At 42.0% G+C, this 21,152-nt stretch overlaps 1 protein-coding gene across 4 annotated transcripts in view; it reads right to left on the bottom strand.

The window, feature by feature from the left end:
- The window catches only part of mecom (MDS1 and EVI1 complex locus), an 837,494-nt gene extending 826,519 nt beyond the window's left edge, over nt 1-10,975 (bottom strand). For all 4 annotated transcript variants that reach the window (XM_041175578.1, XM_041175580.1, XM_041175586.1 and 1 more), the window contains exon 1: nt 10,824-10,975. In XM_041175578.1, the coding sequence (XP_041031512.1) occupies nt 10,824-10,860 (37 nt within the window). In that variant the 5' untranslated portion in view covers nt 10,861-10,975. The remainder of the gene's footprint in view (nt 1-10,823) is intronic.
- Nucleotides 10,976-21,152: the final 10,177 nt, after the last annotated feature.

The following is a 21,152-nucleotide window of genomic DNA, read 5'->3' as shown; positions in this document are numbered from 1 at the left end:
ATCTTTTATTTGTTTAAAATGGACACTGATGAACTGATGAGATGACTGCCAAGGGGTCAGGTGACTTTTGCTTATTGAACTCAGACATCATGCTTTCAGCAAGTTCTGAACTGAATAACAATGGATGGGGACCTCCCATGAAATGGACATACCAAGATGAATGTTATCTGTGGAATTCATACCCATCTTTGTTCAAAGCTTACTCAAAATACAGTCAATGGACTTCAATATTCTATGGCCTCCATTTTTGCTCCCGGGTCAGAACGCTGACCTGGGGAAAAGTGTCCTGGATGGTCGGATTTGTGTTCCGGGTGTGGGGCAGGGGAGGCACTGCCCCTGGAAGGAGTTAGGAGGTAGCCACAGGAGCTGCTGGGTGCAGAAGTGGGCTGTGGAAAGGGTCCACCTCACTACTCCAGCACTGTAAAAAAAAACAAAAAACAGCCTGCCCCCCTCACAACCCCCACCCCCCACACACTCTCCATGATCCACCCATGCCAACCCACATTGCTTCCTGCCCCCTACACACATGTATGGCTCCCATACAGCCATACCAACCTATGTTCTTCTATCAACTCCCTATGTTCCTTTATAGCACCTTTGCAACTTAGCGCCAATTCACCCAGTATCCAAAATGGGCAGGCCTCAGGACTCATGCAGAGATTAAATTAAGTTCTTAAGTGTCTATACACTATTTTTTAAAACCCTCATTATAAAAACCCATTCACTATATTAAATTTCCTTTAATCCCTTCTACAACAAGCATTTGTATTCATAATCCGAACTCAAAGGCTTTATGAGCAATTGGAGCTATCAATTAAACTGTGAACTAACAGGCACACCACTGTGACAGGTTGTGCAGTCATGCAGCACTAATCCTATAATGATAACCCTCAGTTTTATGCCAAAAAAACAGAGTGAAATAGCAAGCATTTATTTTTACTACTACAGGCAGTTTTTGCAAATATTTAATAGACAGGAGGTGTAACTGCCTTGACAGTTTGACAGGCCCCCTTGACAGCTTCTTTTTGACAGTTCCAATGCATCTATGCACATTTTACACAAATTTATGTCTACCTTTAACAATCCCAAAAAGCACCTTACCTCTCCCAAACTTGTCTTGGGACTATATCCAAAAATGTACCTTACCATGCTAAAAGGGTACCTTACCTTTCCAAAGAACTCTGGTAAGTTTAGATATTTTGCTGTTAGGTCTAAAGTGCAGAGTCATGTTTTGGACATCCCACTAACAAAAATCAGATCTGACTGAAGACAGTTGCACTTTACAACATGCGCAGCTTCCTCCATGAACCAGGGATGTGAAAACCAGCATTGATCCCCATTCCACCCTTCGCCACTCCCACCCCATCCCACCCCAATGCAATGGTGGGGGCTAGGTTTGGGCATAGGGCTTCCAACTTTGGGCCTCTGGTGCCATTTTATGGCACTATGAAGACCACCTCTCCATCCGCACAAAAATTCAGGTCTATGTCACCAGATTTGCAGTTCAAAAACGGAAAGCTGACAAGACAGGTTATCTACCAGTTAAGCGTGAAAGACCACCATCTATCTCATAATGTTTATCAATGGTATTTTAGCCTAAGCTATTCTGGGTGGACAAAGGCCATTGACCATGTGACTAAAGCTGGCTTCTGATACTGAGATCCTTTATTATGCCAAGACCCAGAAGAGACCTAGGAACACTACAGAAGAACACTGATAAAACAACAGTTGCAGAGAAAACTAGCTGCAAGTCATCCAATGGATAAAGTTATTAACCTTTTCCAGTTTCAAAGTTCACCTGAGAACCAACATCCTAGATAGTCGACTACAAGAAACCTTTCAACCTGCTGTGAATGTTTTGCTTTACAAGACCCTCATTTCAACCTTAAATCATCAAATCCATTCAAGAAACTACAGGCCTTAATGAGTGGGAGACCAGAAATCATAAACCAGAGACTGAATTAACTGCAGTCTATACAAATGCATTGTGTGTGTGTGTGTGTATGTGTGTGTGTGTGTGTGTGTTGTGGGCATTTGGGTGCATGAGACCAAGTATATGATGTTGCATTAACTCAGAGTAAGTGTGTGAGAATTAATAACTTTATTAATTTTAAACTCACAGAAGTTTGCTGCTGAATTATTTAATTGGAATACACACACTCCAAGAGTAAGAAAAGACAAATCTCTTTCCATACATAACATACTGAGTAGAGACCAGTAAGAGAGAAAATACGTCCTGTCCATGACAGTATACTATTGGACTGACTTTAAGGTCAATGAGCAGAACCAGCTTTGAACAAAACAATTTCAAATGAGGCAGAGATTATTTTCTAACATACAAACCCTCCTCTCTCTTTCCTCTCAAACCTGTGTGGAGTTTGCGATAAAAAAATTGTCTACTGTATTTCCAATAATTCAATACTGAGTTATGGCTTGGAGGAAACTGTAGCATTTGGGTCTAGGCAGAGATCAGGTCATGACTGCTTGAAAACACTTAATCATGTAGTTTGTTCTGATAACAAATGTGAGAGAGAACATTCATATTGTAATAGTTGTTTTCTTTAAACAGGGTGGCACTTGGGTTATATCAAGTTTATAACAGAAGTTTGTACAAAACAATTACAATAAAAGAATAAAATTTAGAAAGAGTTGAAAAATCCTGAAGCTTTTAGGAGATGTGTCATGGAGCTCCTGACGAAATTCAGTGAAGGTTGGTTTAAATCCATTCTAATATCTAAATTAAGATGACACTCCTTTTTTGTAAGACTACTTCAGACCTGTTTAAAAAAAACTGTCAGAATATTGCTCTCAGCACGATTTGATATAAATCCATCCAAAAGTGCTTATAGAACTGTTACAGATTTTGCAGTCTCCCTGACCTGATACACTTCTATATCATCAGTCTGAAAGAAGGGAAAGCTCCCCCTATGTTTCAACAGCTTGTACATTCCTAAGATTTCTATTGCTGACTATCTGTCCAACATATGAATAGTGCTGGCTGTCTCTTCTCTGTATTGCCATTTGCAGACACTACATTATAAATGCAAATATCTGGGTCACTATGGTTTCCCGCTAAGCAATATTTTCAATAGTGGAACAAGTTGTATATATTAGAAAATGTTTGTGCTAAAAGCCTGCTGTGACAAACTAAAGGGTATATAGTGAAATATATGCTTTATTGAATATATTCTAAGAATAGATATGCTTCAGAAAATAGACAAATCTGGTGTCCAGTAATATATTAGTGACCTTAAGTCACACTGTGTATGACTGCACCTCAGTCTTAGTCTCCAAATGTTGAATGCAAGTGACTGCCTATAGTGACAGGGCTGAATTTTTGAAAAGTGATTTTGTATAACATACTAAATTTGTACCTATTATGTATATTTAAAAGTTACATGTTTATCATAAGACAGACTGAGTCATTTTATTTTGGCCAGCTGGGTGTCTGGCAATCACCGAACCCCAATATGTCTAAAAGACTCCAAGTCAAAGTACTGATGAAACCACACATATTCAGCTTCTGTTGGCTCACTACAGAGTGTGGGTTTTCTCCCCACAGGGATATACCCAACTTACCTAACATTACAACTTTGATGCAAGTTGGCAGAGCCAAAGATTAAAGATTCCAGAATATGTACAATGGTAGTGATGGTATATAGCCTGTTAAAGTTACACAGTGTACCAATACAAGGAAGTTACACATATCCAACTGTTTGTCCAGTTAGCAACCTCCTGCTGGACATTGGGTCATGTGGTTACATGGAGCCTGAAAAGAATCTGGCTCTAGTGAGGAGGCTACCTTCCAGGTCCCAGTTTGCCCACCCTGTCTACCTAACTAACAGAACCTAGAGTGTAGGCTTGTCATGAAGAACCAGATTCTTTCCACTAGATCCATAAGATCATGCAATCCAACGTCCAACAGGCCAGCTGTACTCTGAATTGTTGTCCACTTTTTTGATTGAGGTATTTGGATATGTGAGTCTACGATTTTGGGTTAATTTAGTTTGAAAATTCCATCATCAAGCTTGTCAATTTGGAACTACTTAGGCCTCAAATAGACCCAACTTATCTCATTTGCAAAGACAGTAGCTAATACAAACATACCCATTAGCAGTAGGCGATTCGGCCCCTCAAGCCTGCTCTACAATTCAATCATGGCTGATCTGATGTGCCTCAACATAACTTTCCTGTCTCCCCTCACCATCCCACCCCCCCCACCCCCCCCCCCCCCCCACACTTATCCTTCATTCCCTTGTTAGTCGAGAATCTATCTATCTATCTAGCTCTGCCTTAAAAATATTCACTGACCCTGCCTCCGCCACTACCTGGAGTAGAGAGTTCCACAGACTCACCACCCTCAAAAGGTTTCTCCTCATCTCCCTCTTAAATGGGAGATTGTTATTCTTAGCTGCATGCATAACAATAATAATGTTTATAACACGACAAAGGTCCCCAACACTAGTTATGTCTAATATTGTTAATTGCATTAGCAGCGACACTGCGGCACACGGCTGAATATAACTGGGAAATCGTTTGCACTTGCGAGCAATTTTGTGTAGGCAAGGGGTCTTCCTACAAGAGGCATGTGCACAAATCCATGAATATGACTGATGTTACAACAAGGAAAAAAAACCATAAGGAGTTAAGATGTTATTTACTTCGAGTTTCTATTGTGCAAAACAATTGAAAATAAAGTTGGTGAAGCGGTGGCGGTGGGGGGTGGGGGTAGCGTGCGGGAAAGCATTAGAGCCTGCCCAAATTTAAACTGCTGAGTGCAGTCTCCCACATCTCGTCTACATGTTAACAAACTTTTTCTTTTATTCCCTGAGCCCACCAACGCTATAGTTGCAATAAACAGAGAAAAAATTAATGCTGTACCCCGTTGAAATTCTACACTTTCTTTCACTTTGCAAAATACAATAGTAGATGTAGATTAAAAATAAACGTCAGATAATGGACACACAGTCAGGAATTGATCCATTCTATTTCATGTCGCCGGTGTTTGATGGGGACAATCGGGTAACAGAATATTTTTCACAACCCCTTTAAGTGTTTTGCTTTATTTTCGTCCTGGTTCTTTTAACTACGAGGAGTATATTACAAGGAAAACAAATGACCACTAATTTACATTAACTTTAATCGCTGCCATGCCGGGCTGAAGCGGTTCGATCCAGAAACTGGTGAATAAATTGTCCTTAATAATTGGAGCAATCTACATTGTTACAGTTTTTGATCTTTGGTCAACTACATTGACTAAGTGCCTCGATTGCTATGACAGGGCTGGGAGTTGTAGAAAGTACCACTGCTGTCTTGAGGTCGCCGAGTCCCTCCGGATAAGATTAAGAAAAAATTGGGAAAATATTGCACGGAGGAAACTAGGCACCAAATCTTGTTCCCCACACCTTCCACATCAAGTGCAGAGTGTAATGACTGAGGCTGCGGTGGCTGTCTGGCTTTGTAAACTTTTCATTGAATGGAGGTCTGTTCTTTGATACTTTAGCTTGTGTTCCTAAATGCTGCCTATGGTGGTGGAGAGAGAGTGACCCTGATGATGGTTTATTATTGCCCGGGTATGGCTCGCTTCGGCAGCACATGTACTAAAATTGGAACCATAAAGAGAGAGATGGCAGCAAGCACTGAAGTGCGCCTCCAGAGCCATGTGGGAGCAGTGTCTCTGGGGGTCCTCTCTCCCTGAAAGCCACATGGCACCCCCTCGCCGCGATGATTTACGCTGAACTCACTTGTTTTAGTTTCGAGGGAGCAACTTATGATTGGTTATCATATCGCAAAGCTGCCCTCATATAAGGGCCCATATTGTTCCCCCGCAACCCCAACTTGCCTGAAGGTATACAGCTGTACAATATGCTGCCGCCGTGATGTATGACTGCCAGGGTCCCCCCGCCTTTGAGGTCACCATAATGAGATGCTGAAGCTTATAAAAGAGGTGAAATAATTTTAAACACAGACACACAATGAGTTTATTTATTTAGAAAGTAGTTAAAAGTAGTCTGGGGATTGGAATATTCAGTGTTGACATTGTACAGGACTGGCTCCTTGCCAAGGTACGTCTCAAGGGGAAAGGCAGTGGACAAGGAATTGAAAACCTTCCCTTTCCCTGAGACTTAATAGAAATCAATAATCACCCTCGGAGGGGGAAGGTCTTTGACACGGCTCCGATAGCTGGAACTCACTTGTTCTTTAACACTTAGAATCTCTGAACGGGACGGTGAAGCCTGTTAGCGGTCAGTTTGGGAGGTTATGCCCTGACTCATGTATTTGGAGCGGATCTCTGAATTCGAGCTCTGATTTTGACATCCTTTTAACAACTTGCTCTGGACGTTTAATTTTTTAAAAAAAATCTGGCTATGATTCTATTTTCCCCTTTCGTTATCGAGTAGTCAGGGAACAGATTCGTCCCCCGTTCGCTTTTCCAACAAAATCCACACCTAGATCCAAAAAAATGTCTCTCCCGCCGCAGGCAGCAAACCTCAACAAACCCGATTAAAGAACACGCACAGAATCAGCTTTTTTAAAAAAAGAATAACGTTTCCAAAGTTTATCTACGCTCGTACCCCATGACAGGGTTAAATTATTTTGAACATCCTCGCTGTTATATTTGTTGGTCCCTTATCAGTTCCCCTCATCTCCATCACTCCTAATCCTCTAAGCAAAATAGTGAAAGCTTCTTTTTCATTATTGTAGAGAAAGGATTTCAATAACATCACATGTGCTTTCATGCTTTTCAGATTTTACATCGCGGCTCTGTGAGTGATAATGCGACGCCTAATATTTGTATTTGCCAGGCAGCGCGTCCCTTCCACAGATGTTAATACAGTGATAGTAAACACCGTCTGTGCAGCAGAGTGCTGCATGTGAAATGGGAAAGTAACAGCGCTCTCTCTGTGGGAGAATAAGGTGTAAAGTTGAATTTGAAATCAACTCATCGCCTGGAGCATAATGATTGAAAGTGACCTAACTCTCAGCAGCCAGAGAGAGGGAGCGAGTGAGAGAGAGAAACAGATAATGGACGTGCGGACAGTTCCCATGGTCAGAAAAGAGAGAGCGAGAGTAACAGATAGACGCACATCAAACCGAGAGAACTATTTCCCTGATAAAAGCCCAGAGGGACAAGTTCTCAACTTAACATGAAGCCGAGGTAGAGGAAAGTCTGAACCGCTTTGAAACTCTTTTTGAGGTAAACAAAAACACCCAAACTTCATCCTCAGCCCTGATTGAAATGGAGGCACCGCACAGAAAAAAAAATCAGATGTTAAGTAGAGGAGAAAACTCAGGAGAGGACGACGCTTATATGCAAAGCAATCGGCAGCGGCTCGGTGTTAACTGCGATCTGAAGAGTTGCATTTTGAAATGCTCGATATGAAAATTAAAAATTACAGGCGGCTCCCGTGTTTAGCCGCTCACAGTCAAACCGACTGTATGGCAGCAAAAATTTCAACAGTTTCATGCGAACCAGATACATGAATCTGAGAGTTTACCTTTAAAAGTTTTACAATGAATTCCCATTACTGGCTGCTTTCCCCGATCTACCACTGCGTCTGAGTGTTATTTAGTGAAACCAAGAGGCTGGCTCGGAAACACTATTCTTGAATTTAAAGCCCCGATTAAAAAGAATTGGTATTGGTTGAAAAGATATTTCAAACCCGGTTGCTAAGCCATGGCCGTTTTGTAACGACCACACATCCTGTCCCGAAAAACTTTAGAGCGAAACCTAAACCAAACCGAGCTGAGCCTCAGTTGAAGTTCAGGCCTGGGACCATACGATCTATCAAAGAACAACATCAAAATTAGCTGCCGGCTAATGGCATTCAGAGAAGTGGTGTGTGTGTGTGTGTGTGTTGTTTGGGGGGGGGGGGGGAGTTAGTCACACAATGAAACGCAGAGCAGACTTGTCTGCTGCTCAGTTCGAAATACATGAAGTTCTATAGTGCATAGGGAAGACTGTAAAGCCAAGCAGTGTGTGTGTGTGTGTGTGCACGCATCTCTCTGGGGTGTTCGCTGTATCCATAGCCAGGTATTGAAGTCAGCCACCCTCGCACTTCTTCAGAATAAAATAAATACTGCGATGCATTAGCCGCAACATGAAAACATATTTTAAAACTGCCCTTATTTCTCCGATTGCCATGGTCAACTCTCTCGCATCACAGCTCGCCTCCCGTTACCTTTGTATTGATTTAACAATATTTCGTGTTCCAGTGAAGAGCAATTAAAAGGCAAAAAACAATCTGATCTAAAGCGGTAGCCCTCCCACCCAGCCTACATGTTTAAGGCGATATTCACTGCTGTTTTAGTCTTCCATTCTTACATTAGAACCCGTTTAAAGATGTATTAATCCCTTTTCCCTTAGCTTTCCTCCAGGCATATAGCAAAAACTCTTCACAAGGATTCTTTCAAACAATGATACCGTTGGGAAGTTTTGTAATTACTTCATTGTGATTACATTAAATGAAATCTTTTCAAACTGCATGTTGACATTTGCTGCAGTGAGACATAAGCCCAAAAATCAGGTTTAAAGAAAACAACTTGGAAATAATTTTAAGGGCTGTAAATTGACACCGCGCGGTTGGGAAATTGGAGGTTACACCGTGAGATTTTGAATTCGCGATTTGGTTCCTTCAGATAATGACAGCAAAAGTCCCTCTACTGTTGCTGCGAAGCGATGGAAAGGTAATACATTGTTTCTGCATCCTACACACACCTATGCGAAGTTACTGCACATTTACCCAATGTTGCTGACTGGGACACGGTAATCCATTTATTAATTTGAATGATCTTCAGTAATGTGTGTGTGTGTGTGTGTTTATGTGTGAAGTCTACCGACACAGTGGGAGATCCAAAACATCCCGTCACGTCGCTTCATATGTTAAGAACTCAGCAAGCAGCATTAAAAAAAAATAACATTGAGACATAAACTTGGTTCAATGACCTGGCGTCAGTCACATGGAGGATTGATTCTCATTTAGCATTCCGAAAAGATGGTGAACAAGTGAAATATTAGCCGTATTTAAACATGATCAGGAACTGCATGCAATCGACCCAATGTTCGAGGTGAAAATGATGAAAGAACGGGTTTAAAGGGAAGCTGAGCAAAACTCTGGTAACAGAAAGGCACGCGGGCTGAGAAGGCAAACGCTGTGCAGGAATGCAGTCCCGTCCTTTCATAACACTTAAAAAGTATCATAAACAAAAAACTCTTTATTAAATCACTTGCGGCGCGAAGTTCGGTGTAACAGGAGGTAATAAATTATTAATGCAGCCATGGCGAATGCTGCTTTCTAGTTATGAGTTGACTACGAAGTTGAACCGCTGCCTTTTAGTAGGTCAGGTAGGTGGAAAAGACAAACTCTTCGTAGGTTTTTTATAAAGCACAGAGCATCTAATTCGGACAATAATTAGACCAAAGCCAAGCATTAAAACCACGCGGATGGATTTTTAAATAACATATATTTAAACGGCCAGCTGTTGCATCACACTCAAGTATGTTTACATCTTTCATATCACAGTTCAGCAAATACAGACCCTCCCACGCCTCTCACACACACACACACCCTCCCCGAAAAAGATAGTGGTTGCACAAGCAATGCAGGGACTACCCGGTTTTATTGGTGCACGCTCTAAATATGAAGCTGTTTGGAAACTGTTGAAGTATTTGCAAGAAAATATCTTGCAGAAAACTCCTAAAGCTATTCTTTTTAACCCCCCCCTCCTTACCCAGCCTTCAGTTCCACATCATACGTTTTTCCCGTTCTCTTCACTTATAAAAGAAAACACCATTTTTAAAAAAAAAATCATCTCCTTGTTTATAAAAGCATACACACAAGCAAATGTCATTCAAAGAATGGCTTGAAAGGAGCGAACATGTTTTGAATGTGTAGGTCATGTGAGGAGTGAACTGATGGAGCAGTGATACTCGACGTTAAATCTTTACTGAGCAAAAACACAAGTCACAGGGCGACAGAAAGCCTGTTCACGATATCATGGCGGATTTGTGACGGGAGGCCGACTGTAAGACCTGGGTCGGGTTTTAGTGCCCGAACACACACACATTCACACACACACTCACTCAGGCGAAAGTTGGGCCGCCTCATCGCCCAGTCTCGCTAAGTCGGCAGTTAACCTGGGTGACAGGGAAGCTGCTATACACCCTGCTCGGTTTATATCTGACACATTCACCTGCTTCACACTGTCCAAGCCCCAGCTCTGCTGCAGACCTTGCCTGAAGTTTGAGAAGGTGCCTCGCAGCTGGGCAATAGCGCCCACTGTTTGCAAAGGAAGAATACCGTCCTGAGCAGCAAGAGGGAAACTGCTTTTCAAAGTTCTCATCTCCTCTCTCCCTCTCTTTCTGTCTCGCGTTTAACTTTGCACAAACTTCAGTGGCAGAATATGAGCAGGAACCAATCCTCCAGCACCCACCCCCCTCCCCACACACCACCACCACCACCACCTCCCCCCCCCACACACACACACACACCACCCCCACCCACCCCCCCCCCCCCCCCCCCTCCCACCAGCCTTGCCCGCAAGAGCCGAAGGCAAACAACCCCTCGGATGCTAGTGCTGCAGCCAAAAGGCGAAAGAGAGAGAGAGAGAGAGAGGGAGAGGGATCTGCCAATCCCATTCCGGTAGCTGACTCGGGATGAGATTGAACAGATTGTGTTCAGCCTTGGGACAGAGGGAGAGGGAGAGATCGGTTTAAGCAGCTTTTTTTTTTGTGGATGGGACCCCGACACCGAGCAGACACACAAAGTAATACAAAATGGCAGAGAAGGGAAAGTGACAGAGAAATGGGATGTTGCACCTACTTGTGGCCAGTTTGCGAGCCCTCCCTTTGGATCTCATGGTGGCTGTGTCCAGCGCTGGTGGGGATTCTTAGATTCTCGGATGTCTTTCTCTTTCTCTCTCTCCCTTTCTCTCTCTCTCTCTCTCTCACTCTCTCACTCTCTCCCTTTCTCAATCCGGACTCGCTATCTCTCCCGCATTGTCAGTTTAGACACCTTCGCACATGCGCACTGCCTTGCTGCCGCGCCGCCAAAAAGTTTGAAGCGATTGATCACTTTAAGCGAGATTGTGTCAGAATGTGTCAAAAAAAAACGTGGATTGTGACCTCCGGCACCCGGCGCTTTACAGCCTTTATTCCGGGGATTGTTCATAGACCGCGGCTGCCCTGCTGACAAACCGCAACACATATATTCATAATAATACAATAATTAGGCGTGTAAGCTCAGTCTATTGGTCGAATTAATAAAATATGAACTAGTAGTAGGATTTGAGATTGAGTGCTGTGTCGCTTGTTCTGTTCTATCCGTCCACTTTCAATTTAACAGCGTGGATGTAATGCAGAACCTGTCTTTTGCGTGTTGTCCAGAATTCTGTTTAATACTGATAGGTTGCGTGTTTCAATGTCAGTTAGGAATTCCTTGTCAAATAAATTAAATCGTTGAAAGAAATGGACTTAAGGAGGCATTATTATGATGTCAGTGTGTGTTCTGGAAATTTCATTTTTGTAATCAATGGGATAGTTCGCCATTTATTCCACATTTTACTGCACACAACAGCTTTAAGTGATTGGAGTGGATTTCTCCCTCTTTGTTTATGGTGATATATATATGTATATGTATATATATATCTAAAACACTAAGTCAGTGTATCGATATTGTGCTACAAAATCCACACCTTAATTTGTTTCCAGAATGGAGACGGTTCGGTAACATCTTGGGATTGTGTACATTTTGAATAGACTGTAAATAAATATGACCATTTCAATCTGTTATATGGCCCTAGATTTCATCTCTCTCCATCCACTTTGATTGATTAGGGCTGTTATTAGTGGTAATAATGGCCGTGGTCTGCGCCCTGCAGTCAGTGGCCAGTTTAAACAGACAGACAGACACACACACACACACAAACACACACAACCCGTGTGAGGATCATCCCACATTCTGCATTCACTCCCTCAAAAAAGTTTTTTTTTAAAAAAAACGGTTTCCCTGAATATGTTCTTCCGGTAAATTAGGTAATCCGGTTTCGCTCGCATGTAACTGTCTGTGAGTTATGCCCCTGACTGCCGTTGATATTTATAATATTGATAATATGATAAATATTTTGAAACAAAGAAATCGAAACTTTCAATTAGCTTGAAGCGCTCGTGTTCCCAGCACATTAATCTTTCCGCTCTACAGCGATTCACGATGGAAATGTGGAATTTCGCTTATTTCGTTAGCTGAGCACTTCAATCAGTCTTTGCCCTGTTTATTTTGTAGCAGGAACACAATTTACCGCCTGCCTGATGCAGATGATAGCCATATTACCTACTCCTTATTTTACGCCCCCCCCCCCCTCCCTTCCCCCTCCACGCGTGCAAATAGCTGAAGCAGACTGTGACTACAGAAGGTAAGAAGGCAAACAGCTACCAGGTCAGTTCTGGTAAAGTGAGGGTTAGGAGAGGGGATTTCCTCGCTCTGACAGCCCAGGTGGCTGTTTGAAGCAGCTTGTTACACCGGGAGCATGTGGTCCACAGAAGCCTCCCATGAAAGTGACTTTGAATTTCAACGGATCAATGTATTAAAGCGGTCACTGAAACCGAATTTGGAACAGATCCCTCTTCACAGCTTTTGCATCCTTGGAATCACACGGAAAGAGACAGAGAGATAAGGGCATAAATACCTACACACACACAAACACTATGGATCAGTGCGGGATTAATAGCGTCAAAGTAACATTTTCTTTTATTAATCTACACAATTCATAAATATCCTCGCAGCATTTCATTGGTCTTGCATTTTCCATTCGAAGTTACAACTTCAATTACATGAATCTGGTACATCTTTAACTTGTTACTGGCGGTAATGCTGTAAAATTCCAATGTTCATTCTTAGCTGTTAAAATTAATTTTAAAAAAAGAACACGAGAGCTGGCCAACTCCAGAAATAAATGTGGGAATCACAAGTTCATTTCGTTTGGGGAAGGGGGTTGCGCATACAAAAATATCCGCGGGACAAATATTCCACATAATTAATCTATGAAATCGGTATTAGCAGGCATTTTATATCTATGTTAGATCCAGATGGCAACAGGGTCGGGTTTTTTTTGTTAAAAAAAAGATCATTTTAAATAAAGTGATTAGAAGGATATGGGATATTTGGATATGAATTTTTTTTGTCTGAGAATGGTCGGAGAAATCAGAATGTTATTAGTTGTATTTGCGCCGTATGGGACAGGGGGAATTGGAAAAACAAGGTCTGTCCTGCAGATACAGTGAATGATCTTCTGTATCGAATCATCAGAACAATAGATGATCAATAATAGGAACCTCCAAGCACACTGTTTATTGATGATCAATCGCTCACCACCAGCTTATTCTAATTATCATAATACTCTTTATTACAATTAATTCGCAACGTGGGCTGGTTTAACGGGTCACCCTCCTCCCTCTTGAAATAAACGATTAATTTTCTAAGTTGAACTGCGCGCTTTGTGGTCTCAATATTGGTTATTATATCAATACCGGAATTGTTTAAAATAAACTATTTTTAAAAATGGTTATCGTCGCAAACTCTGGCGAAGTTTTTGAGCGAGTTCGAATCCCCCCCCCCACCCCTTCTCCGTCGCTTTGACTTATTTTTGAAGTCCCCCTCCCGCCACTCCTCTCCACCCCCTCAAAAAAAATCTCGCCCTGAGCTCTGCGCCTGCTGTTATATGTAAATTACATTGGAATTACATCCCTACAAATATTGAATAAGCTTTTTCACTAGGTGACCTGTTCCCCAAACTGTGTACACCAGCCGTGCCAAAACCAGCAGCGAAAGTGTCCATTTACCGCGACAGAAATAGTATTCGCCCGATTAAAATATACAATTCCGTTTTAGAGGCTTTTTTTTGGCTTCCACATATTGTCAAACAATTACGTGTTTGTTGGACGAGTTATTCGCAGTTACTCTCTGCCATTGTCCCTGTTCACTGAACTTTACATCATGCTATTGAACTCCAGGAGAACGGGCACAATAGAAAAATCAAGATTCTCTTAACTACCAGTAGATTAATTTAATCACTGTAATGCAATTATATGCTGTTTATTCAAGCTCTGATTTAAAGCGAGCTGTTTAAAAATTAAACTAGTGTCTGGGCAAAGCCAGCTAATAGCGATTAACCAACTCCCCTCATGTGGACGCACGGGCCGAGTCTAACAGCCCAGGCTCAATTAGTCTAAATGGGAACGTTTTTGCCTCCCATTGCCATAACTCACTGTTCTTAATAACACTTTAAAAAATACACTTATTATAGGCCGACCTCGGTGGCATTCAATGGCAGAAGTGGAGAGTAGCAGAGAGATATGTATAGCCCCTTGGGCTGTAATTATTAGAAATTAATTGGGTTCAGGGCCTTGGGTAGTCGGGGTAAATTAATAGCTTGTCCAGCGGTTCAAATCCAAATCTTGTCCAAGGGAGAACATGCCGTTTGAGACCCTGGAGACGCCGAGTGCGTTCAGGTTTACAGGCAGCCGGCTGTTCCTTGCGCTGTACCTTTTCATAGCAGCAAGCCTGCATCATACAGGGATTGGAGAGTTCCTGCAGCAGCGACCTGAGCAAATTAAACATCTGCTTTCCAAAAAGGAGTTTTTTAAAAAAATTTATTTGCGGGTTGCAAAAGAGAGGGAGGGAGAGAGAGAGAGGGAGGCGGTGGAGTGGAGTGGGGTGGGGGGGGGGGGGGCGCGGTGGTGGTGGGGGGAGGTGGGTGTTGAACACGTCGAGCTGTCGTGGATGGAGTAAAAGTGAAAAGGAAGCCTCGGGCGAAAGGAAATTACTGCAAGCCCGCGTGACCTTTGAGAGCGGTAATCAATCAAGTGATCAAGAGGGATATTTATCATTGTTCTATAGGGTTAGCGTGCGAATGCACGCAAGCTAACTCCGCCAAAAATAAAAAAAAAACAGGACAAACACGGGCGCACATCACTGCAAAAAAAAAACACCCATTCCTTTATTTGACAAATTCATATCAAACACTAAACTTTGACGTGCATATCTGAGAGGGCCAAAAAAAATGTAGAATGAGAGAAAGGTCGGGGGGGGGGGGGGTGCAGAAACAAAGGAGAGCGGAGAGAATGAAAGAGAAAGTCGAGGGGGAGGCAGCTCGACTGGGTGGGAGATGGCATGGGGCATGGGTGGGTTGCTGGGTGGCATCATGATATAAGCAGACTCTCCTTTCTTCTTTTTAACCAACTATTAAATATTCTACACCTAAAGTTTGGATAATTGTCACTTCAGAGTGGGCGTGCGTCCCTAGAACAGAACTATCTACAGATGGCACAAATTGGCATTGAATGGGCATTGTCACTCAGGAGATGGCTGATGTAGGAAAATGGAAAATTCACTGTCACTGTTGTAACAGGTGATAAGAACCCGAGGGGATGTTTAAGATATGTTGGTGCAGGATTGTGCTGGAGAAAGAATTGGATTTCTCCAGCCCATGCTGTAATCTGTCACAAGTATGGCACAGGTTAGATACAACATTATCTACTCTACAAACCCTAAATATATATGTGCCATTTTTCAGAAACATTAATCTTAAAAATAAGTGAAACGAGGCAAATTGCACATTACAGGAGGAAATCAATTAGCACAAATCTAGTCTTTTCCCCTCTTTCTCATACTTTTCTCCCTCATTTTCTCTCCCCATTGACCCAATTGGATGTAGGTGTTTTCTAGTTTTCTATCGATGGAGAGTGAAAGAAAGCAAGTGAGCAAAAGAGACTGGCCTATTCAAACATCTGAAATGGTGAGGAAGACAAAACAAATGGCAGGATTTACTGGCACTCTCCATACAAGTAGGAGATCTCAGTCTTCAGGCAGGGCAATGTAGATTGTGGTCTCTTCTGTGTGACTCCTGAATAAGGATGAGGAGGTATGCTTGACTCCAACACTGTTTGCCAATTTCCCCCCTTTAAAAGTGAATTTATCAGTGAATTGGGCAAAGTTTGTCATGCAGAATACCAACACATCAGAAGGGATGGTGTAAATCAGGATTTGTCAAACAAGTGACATCAAGTCTTGGTTTACAAAAGTCTGGGCATGAAAGAATGAAGAACTGAAAGAGATTCAGAGTCCCAATGTTTGTGGTCCTTGGAAAAGAATGCATGAGTACAATGAGACAATGAGTCTTCATGTCAATGCAAGGAGGACGATGCAAGGAGAAGGGAGAATATTTAGGCTGGTGTATTTGCTGCTTAAGAGGGACAACAGAGGAAATGTCTGTAGCAATATTAGTCATAGTTGTGCTCATAGAACAGAAGGAAGCAAGAATGTTTGAAATAGAGTGAGAGGCCATCAGCTAGAAGTGAGGGGGATTGTCTATCAGGCAGTGACCAGGAGTAGAAAAAGCCTGTTGGAAGAGTTGAAGTTTTGAATTATTTGGATTTATAGATTATTAAGGGTTGAGGGGAAAGGAAATGCTGGCACAAAATGAGGAAACCAAGTTTCAAAGAAGTAGCCTTTGCAATGGTGAAGTGGGAGTGCCACTCGAAAATGGAAGAGACAAGAATATCAGAGGAAGATACAGTGAAGCCAAAAGATAAGAGCTGTTGGTTGCAAGTAAAGAAACTGCCATTGATGAATTGAAAGAAATATGATTTCCATCTTCCAGGAATTGAAGGGGGTAAAGATCAGGATGTAAAAAAACTTGCACTTGTGAAGTACATCCCATTCTTCAGGAAGTCCCAAACTGCTTCATAACCAATGAAATACTTTTGGTGTGTATTTACTGTTATAAAGGTTGGAGACTTAATTAAACTATTGCTCAATGGAAAATAATGTAGTTTATATGGCGAGAGAATGAAACTTGAAATAAATTGATGAATCATCAGAGCAGGAGTGAAATGATTGAACAATGAATAGGGACAGTCATGGTATGGAGTAGGAAAACAAAGAGCATAGAAGCACAAGGGCTGGGGGTTAGGGGAAGGGGTAGAATTGGAACCAATAACTAAACACAAAGTGGGGCCAGTTCAAGACCAAACAGAATAATCACCAACATGGTTTTGGAGAAGGATTGTACAATCAAATATGGTACTAAACTTTAAGCCTTTCGATATATCCAATTAATCAAAGGGTTCCCAAACAAGGATCAGAAATGGATATTACTGGCCAGGATCTCAGCAGTGGGAAATTATATAGGCAAATGTCACTTAGGTCCAAACTGTCATCCCTATTGAGCATCAACTTCTACAACTGAGATTCTATACTCAGCTTGACAGGATAGTTCTGATGAAGAGTCATACTGGCTCCAAACGCTAACTCTGTTTCTCTCTTCACAGAAGCCGTTAGACCTGCTGAGTTTTTCCAGCACTTCCTGTTTTTAGTTCAGATTTCCAGCATCCGCAGTATTTTGCTTTTATATTAAAAGGTAGTTTTATTCATCGCTAATGTTTTCCTTGCCTCCTGTCTGGAAAATGTTGATTCTTGCTGGGGTGCAATTCCACACAGATAAAGCCCCTTCCCAATACCTGGTCCAGGTGACCATCCCATACACCTGAATCCCGACAACGAGTGCTGGGGATTTCTGTACAGAAGAGCCAATGCCAACTTTCCTCTTGGGCAGACTTTCCGGCGGGGTTCGCCGGGGAACGATCAGGAGGTGGGGGGGATACTGAATGGTTTCTTCCCGGCCTCGCCTCCTGTAAACTCGAAACAAGCTAGCCTCCAGCAGAGGGACTGACCCAGGGATCTTCTGGTCTGTATGACCAAGCGACAGATTTGGCAGAGGCGCCCGAAACATTTTAAACACCGAATGAGAGAAAAAAGAAACAATGAAAAAAAAACAGGACCTTCACCTTTCCCAAATGAAAGCAAAATACTGCGGATGCTGGAAACCTGAAATAAAAACAGAGTTCCCTGGGGGTGGGGGGGGTAACCCGGCAGATCTGGCAGCAGCTGTGGAGAGAGAAAAACACAGTTAACAGAGTCCAATGAACTCGAGACGTCAGCTCTGTTTCTCTCTCCACAGATGCTGTCAGACCTGCTGGGTTTTTTCCCAGCATTTTCCGTTTTTATTTCCGATTTCACGCGGCGGGAGGAGCAGGACATTGTTGGACTGTCGAAGAATGGTTTTCTCATCGAGGCCATTAAGAGCAAACAATATTTTAAATACTTCAATTCATTTTCATAATCCAAAATATTGTCTCGCGAGTCGGTCCAACCAAATACCAACGCAAAATGGTGAATGTGTTAACCAAAGAAGCTCAAAGTGTTAAACCGAGGCTCCTGACTGCACATACTTATAACTGACGAAGGATTTAAACAATTAGACAGAGGGTCGATTTTTAAAAATTATATTATTCACTACAACAAAACAACTACTATGAAGATAGCATTAGGTCAAGTTCACCCTTCTGTGAATTTCCAGGTTACTGATTCCCAAAACTTGAATTTCAAAATTTTGGATTTTTTCTTACAAAGCTGTAGATTTACAGCGTTATAAAACCGGTGTACAATCTCACAACCGCTCTCTGCCTTCAGTATAACTTCAGAAGGACAGCCATCAGTTAGTTGAACCAATCTCTACACTAGTCCAAGCAATGATAGCAAAGCGTTGCCCGAAATATTCGTTTCAGCGCCGTCATTAATAAACACAATGGAAGTTGTGTTAATGTTCATTTCGTGTAAGGAGCAGTGCTCAAATCATAGGCCCATTCGCCAGTGCCCCTACTGCCCAAATGCTATCACAGGGGCTGCAATCGCACCAAAAGGAGCCCACGCTTTATCACTGGCGGGTGGCAAATGCTTAGGAATTGCCTATTTACAAAACAGTTTGCTGTTTTGTTACACAGTGCACAGGCCAAATACTGCTTTTGATTGCGCCAGACCGAGACCTTTTTATATTAAAAAAAGGACTTTATGTTTTAATTTTAGGATAACTTTTCTTTTAAAAATCTTATAGACATGTGTCTTCCCTCCTCCATCCACTTTTCAGTCGTCTCCTGAGTTGGGAAGTGTAAAATACAGGAAAATAGGTGGTCCACGTCCTTACTAAAGCAGCTTCTCTAATTCCTCGCCTATTAATATTGCTCCTTCTTGGTTGTTCACGCTGAGTCTATTACAGTCCAGTCAGGACAAAAACACACAACAGTTGTACAACACTGACTTGCGGGTATGTGTGTGCGTGTGTGTCTGTGGGAGGGGAGGGGGGTGGGGGGCGGCGGCAGAGAAATCACATTTTACTTTTTGCACATTATCCATATTTCTATATCTTTTATTGACCTTAGTAAAGAGGACCCCAGTCGGATAGCGAGTCTGCAGCGCCTCCCGCTGGTGATTCGCTTCCATTATGCAGTTACTGGACTCCGCACATTTATTTGATGGGGCTGGCATTTTAAGGCTTCTGCTCGTTAACTACGAGCGTTCAGAATAACTTTCGTCGATGTTTATATCTCAAAACAGCAATTCTAAAGCACATCTTATAACGGCATGATTTAATCGAAGGGCCAAATATTGTTCATCATAACATTATATCAACAATTTAAGAAAATCTTTTGCAACATTTTGAAGTCATTTCATCGAGCGATACTTAGAAAACAGGCAGCTTACATTTTGTTTCTACCTATTCAGGGAACAGAACTCGTTTCACTTAAATCTAAATTTGACGAAATTCACGTAGATTGGGGGTGTGGGGGGGAACTAAAAACTCGAGTATTCATCAATGAGGACGTTTATTTACTGAAGAATGTCTTGGTTCGTAAAAGAAAATAATGATTGTTTTGAATATAAATATGTAAAGGTCAGGTTCGTACGTGTTTTGAAAGACCCACATCTATTAAAATTAAACCACGAATTCTACTGCATTTTCTGGAGAATAAATCAGAAATCCTCAAACTCCCTCCCAAACAAACGGAGTAATTTGATGTTAGTGATCTAGTGACAGTCTGAAGGAACATCGAATCGGAAATTTAAAACTACAACCCATTGCGCCTCTTCTAGAGCTTCATTTAACAATAATTTGTTACAGTTATGTAGCTCCTTATCGGTAGCATCAACACCGCGTTTCAAAGCGCTTCATATACAATGGACGAAAAAGATTGTTGCATGGGAAAAGCAACCAAATTCTTAAAATACTGTGTAACTGTAAAACTGAGTGCATTAAGGATGAGGAAATGATCCTAACGATTTTCCTACAATGTCTCGTCAATGTTAGTAATATTAAAAAGTAAAATTAAATATGAAATATAACATTAAAATTTATAAATGCCTAATTCGCATATTGTGGTGTCTTCTCAGAATTAAATTTAGCTCCATCCTGTGGTCACCATATAATCATATTTACTATAACAGAGCACCCTATATGTGATTTGAGGAAGACAGCAGAGAATGTCAAACTAACCCGCCTACAGTACAGGCAATGGATTAGACAGTGAAGGCCGGACAGCAGGGAAGCTGATAAAGATGGCTCTCCACTGCCACCTCCCGACGGTGCCAATATTGACAGCTTCTCCCGCGGTTCGGCAATTCTATCTCCAAGTTGGCACGGTCCAGGGTGTCGGTACTTGCGCCTCCCAGTGGTCACAGCAGAATAATAAAGGCTTTAAGGTTGAGGTTTCACAGATAGGACAACACTAAAAACATTCAAATGCTGAGAAATTTTTAGATAACAATGAGTGGTAGTAATGAGTAATAATGATCCTTTTTCAGCGGGATCTTTTCTCACATCTCATTCTTTTCCTTGAAATCTTTCGTACTTGCATGCAATTTTTACAAAATATTATCCTTTGAATCCTAACTCTGTCAGTGCATGTCCGGTATTGCTCCCCCCTCCTCTCTACGGGCACTATTGCTCCCATTGTCCTCAATTCCTATTTACAGACCTTAGCAAACCGATCTACCTGTACACACCCTGTGCTCCCACCTCTTCACTCTGTAGTCGTCTTGTGCCCAGGTTAACAGCAATATCTGCACCCCCGCCCCCCAAAAAAAATCAAAACAGTTGTTACCAAATCAAATCGTGGTTGCAGATTCAGTTATCCTGCAAAACAAGTAACTTAATCTTGCAAGTGGTACACAATAAAGGATGAAATTACTTTAAAATACATCAAACTGCTTGCTTTATAATATCTGGTGCCTTCCCCAAGTTTTGCTGCTTGATATTTACCT

The sequence above is a fragment of the Carcharodon carcharias genome, chromosome 2 (genome assembly GCF_017639515.1).
Source record: "Carcharodon carcharias isolate sCarCar2 chromosome 2, sCarCar2.pri, whole genome shotgun sequence".
In the NCBI taxonomy this organism is placed as follows: Eukaryota; Metazoa; Chordata; class Chondrichthyes; order Lamniformes; family Lamnidae; genus Carcharodon; species Carcharodon carcharias.
This window is presented reverse-complemented; position numbering and strand designations above follow the sequence as displayed.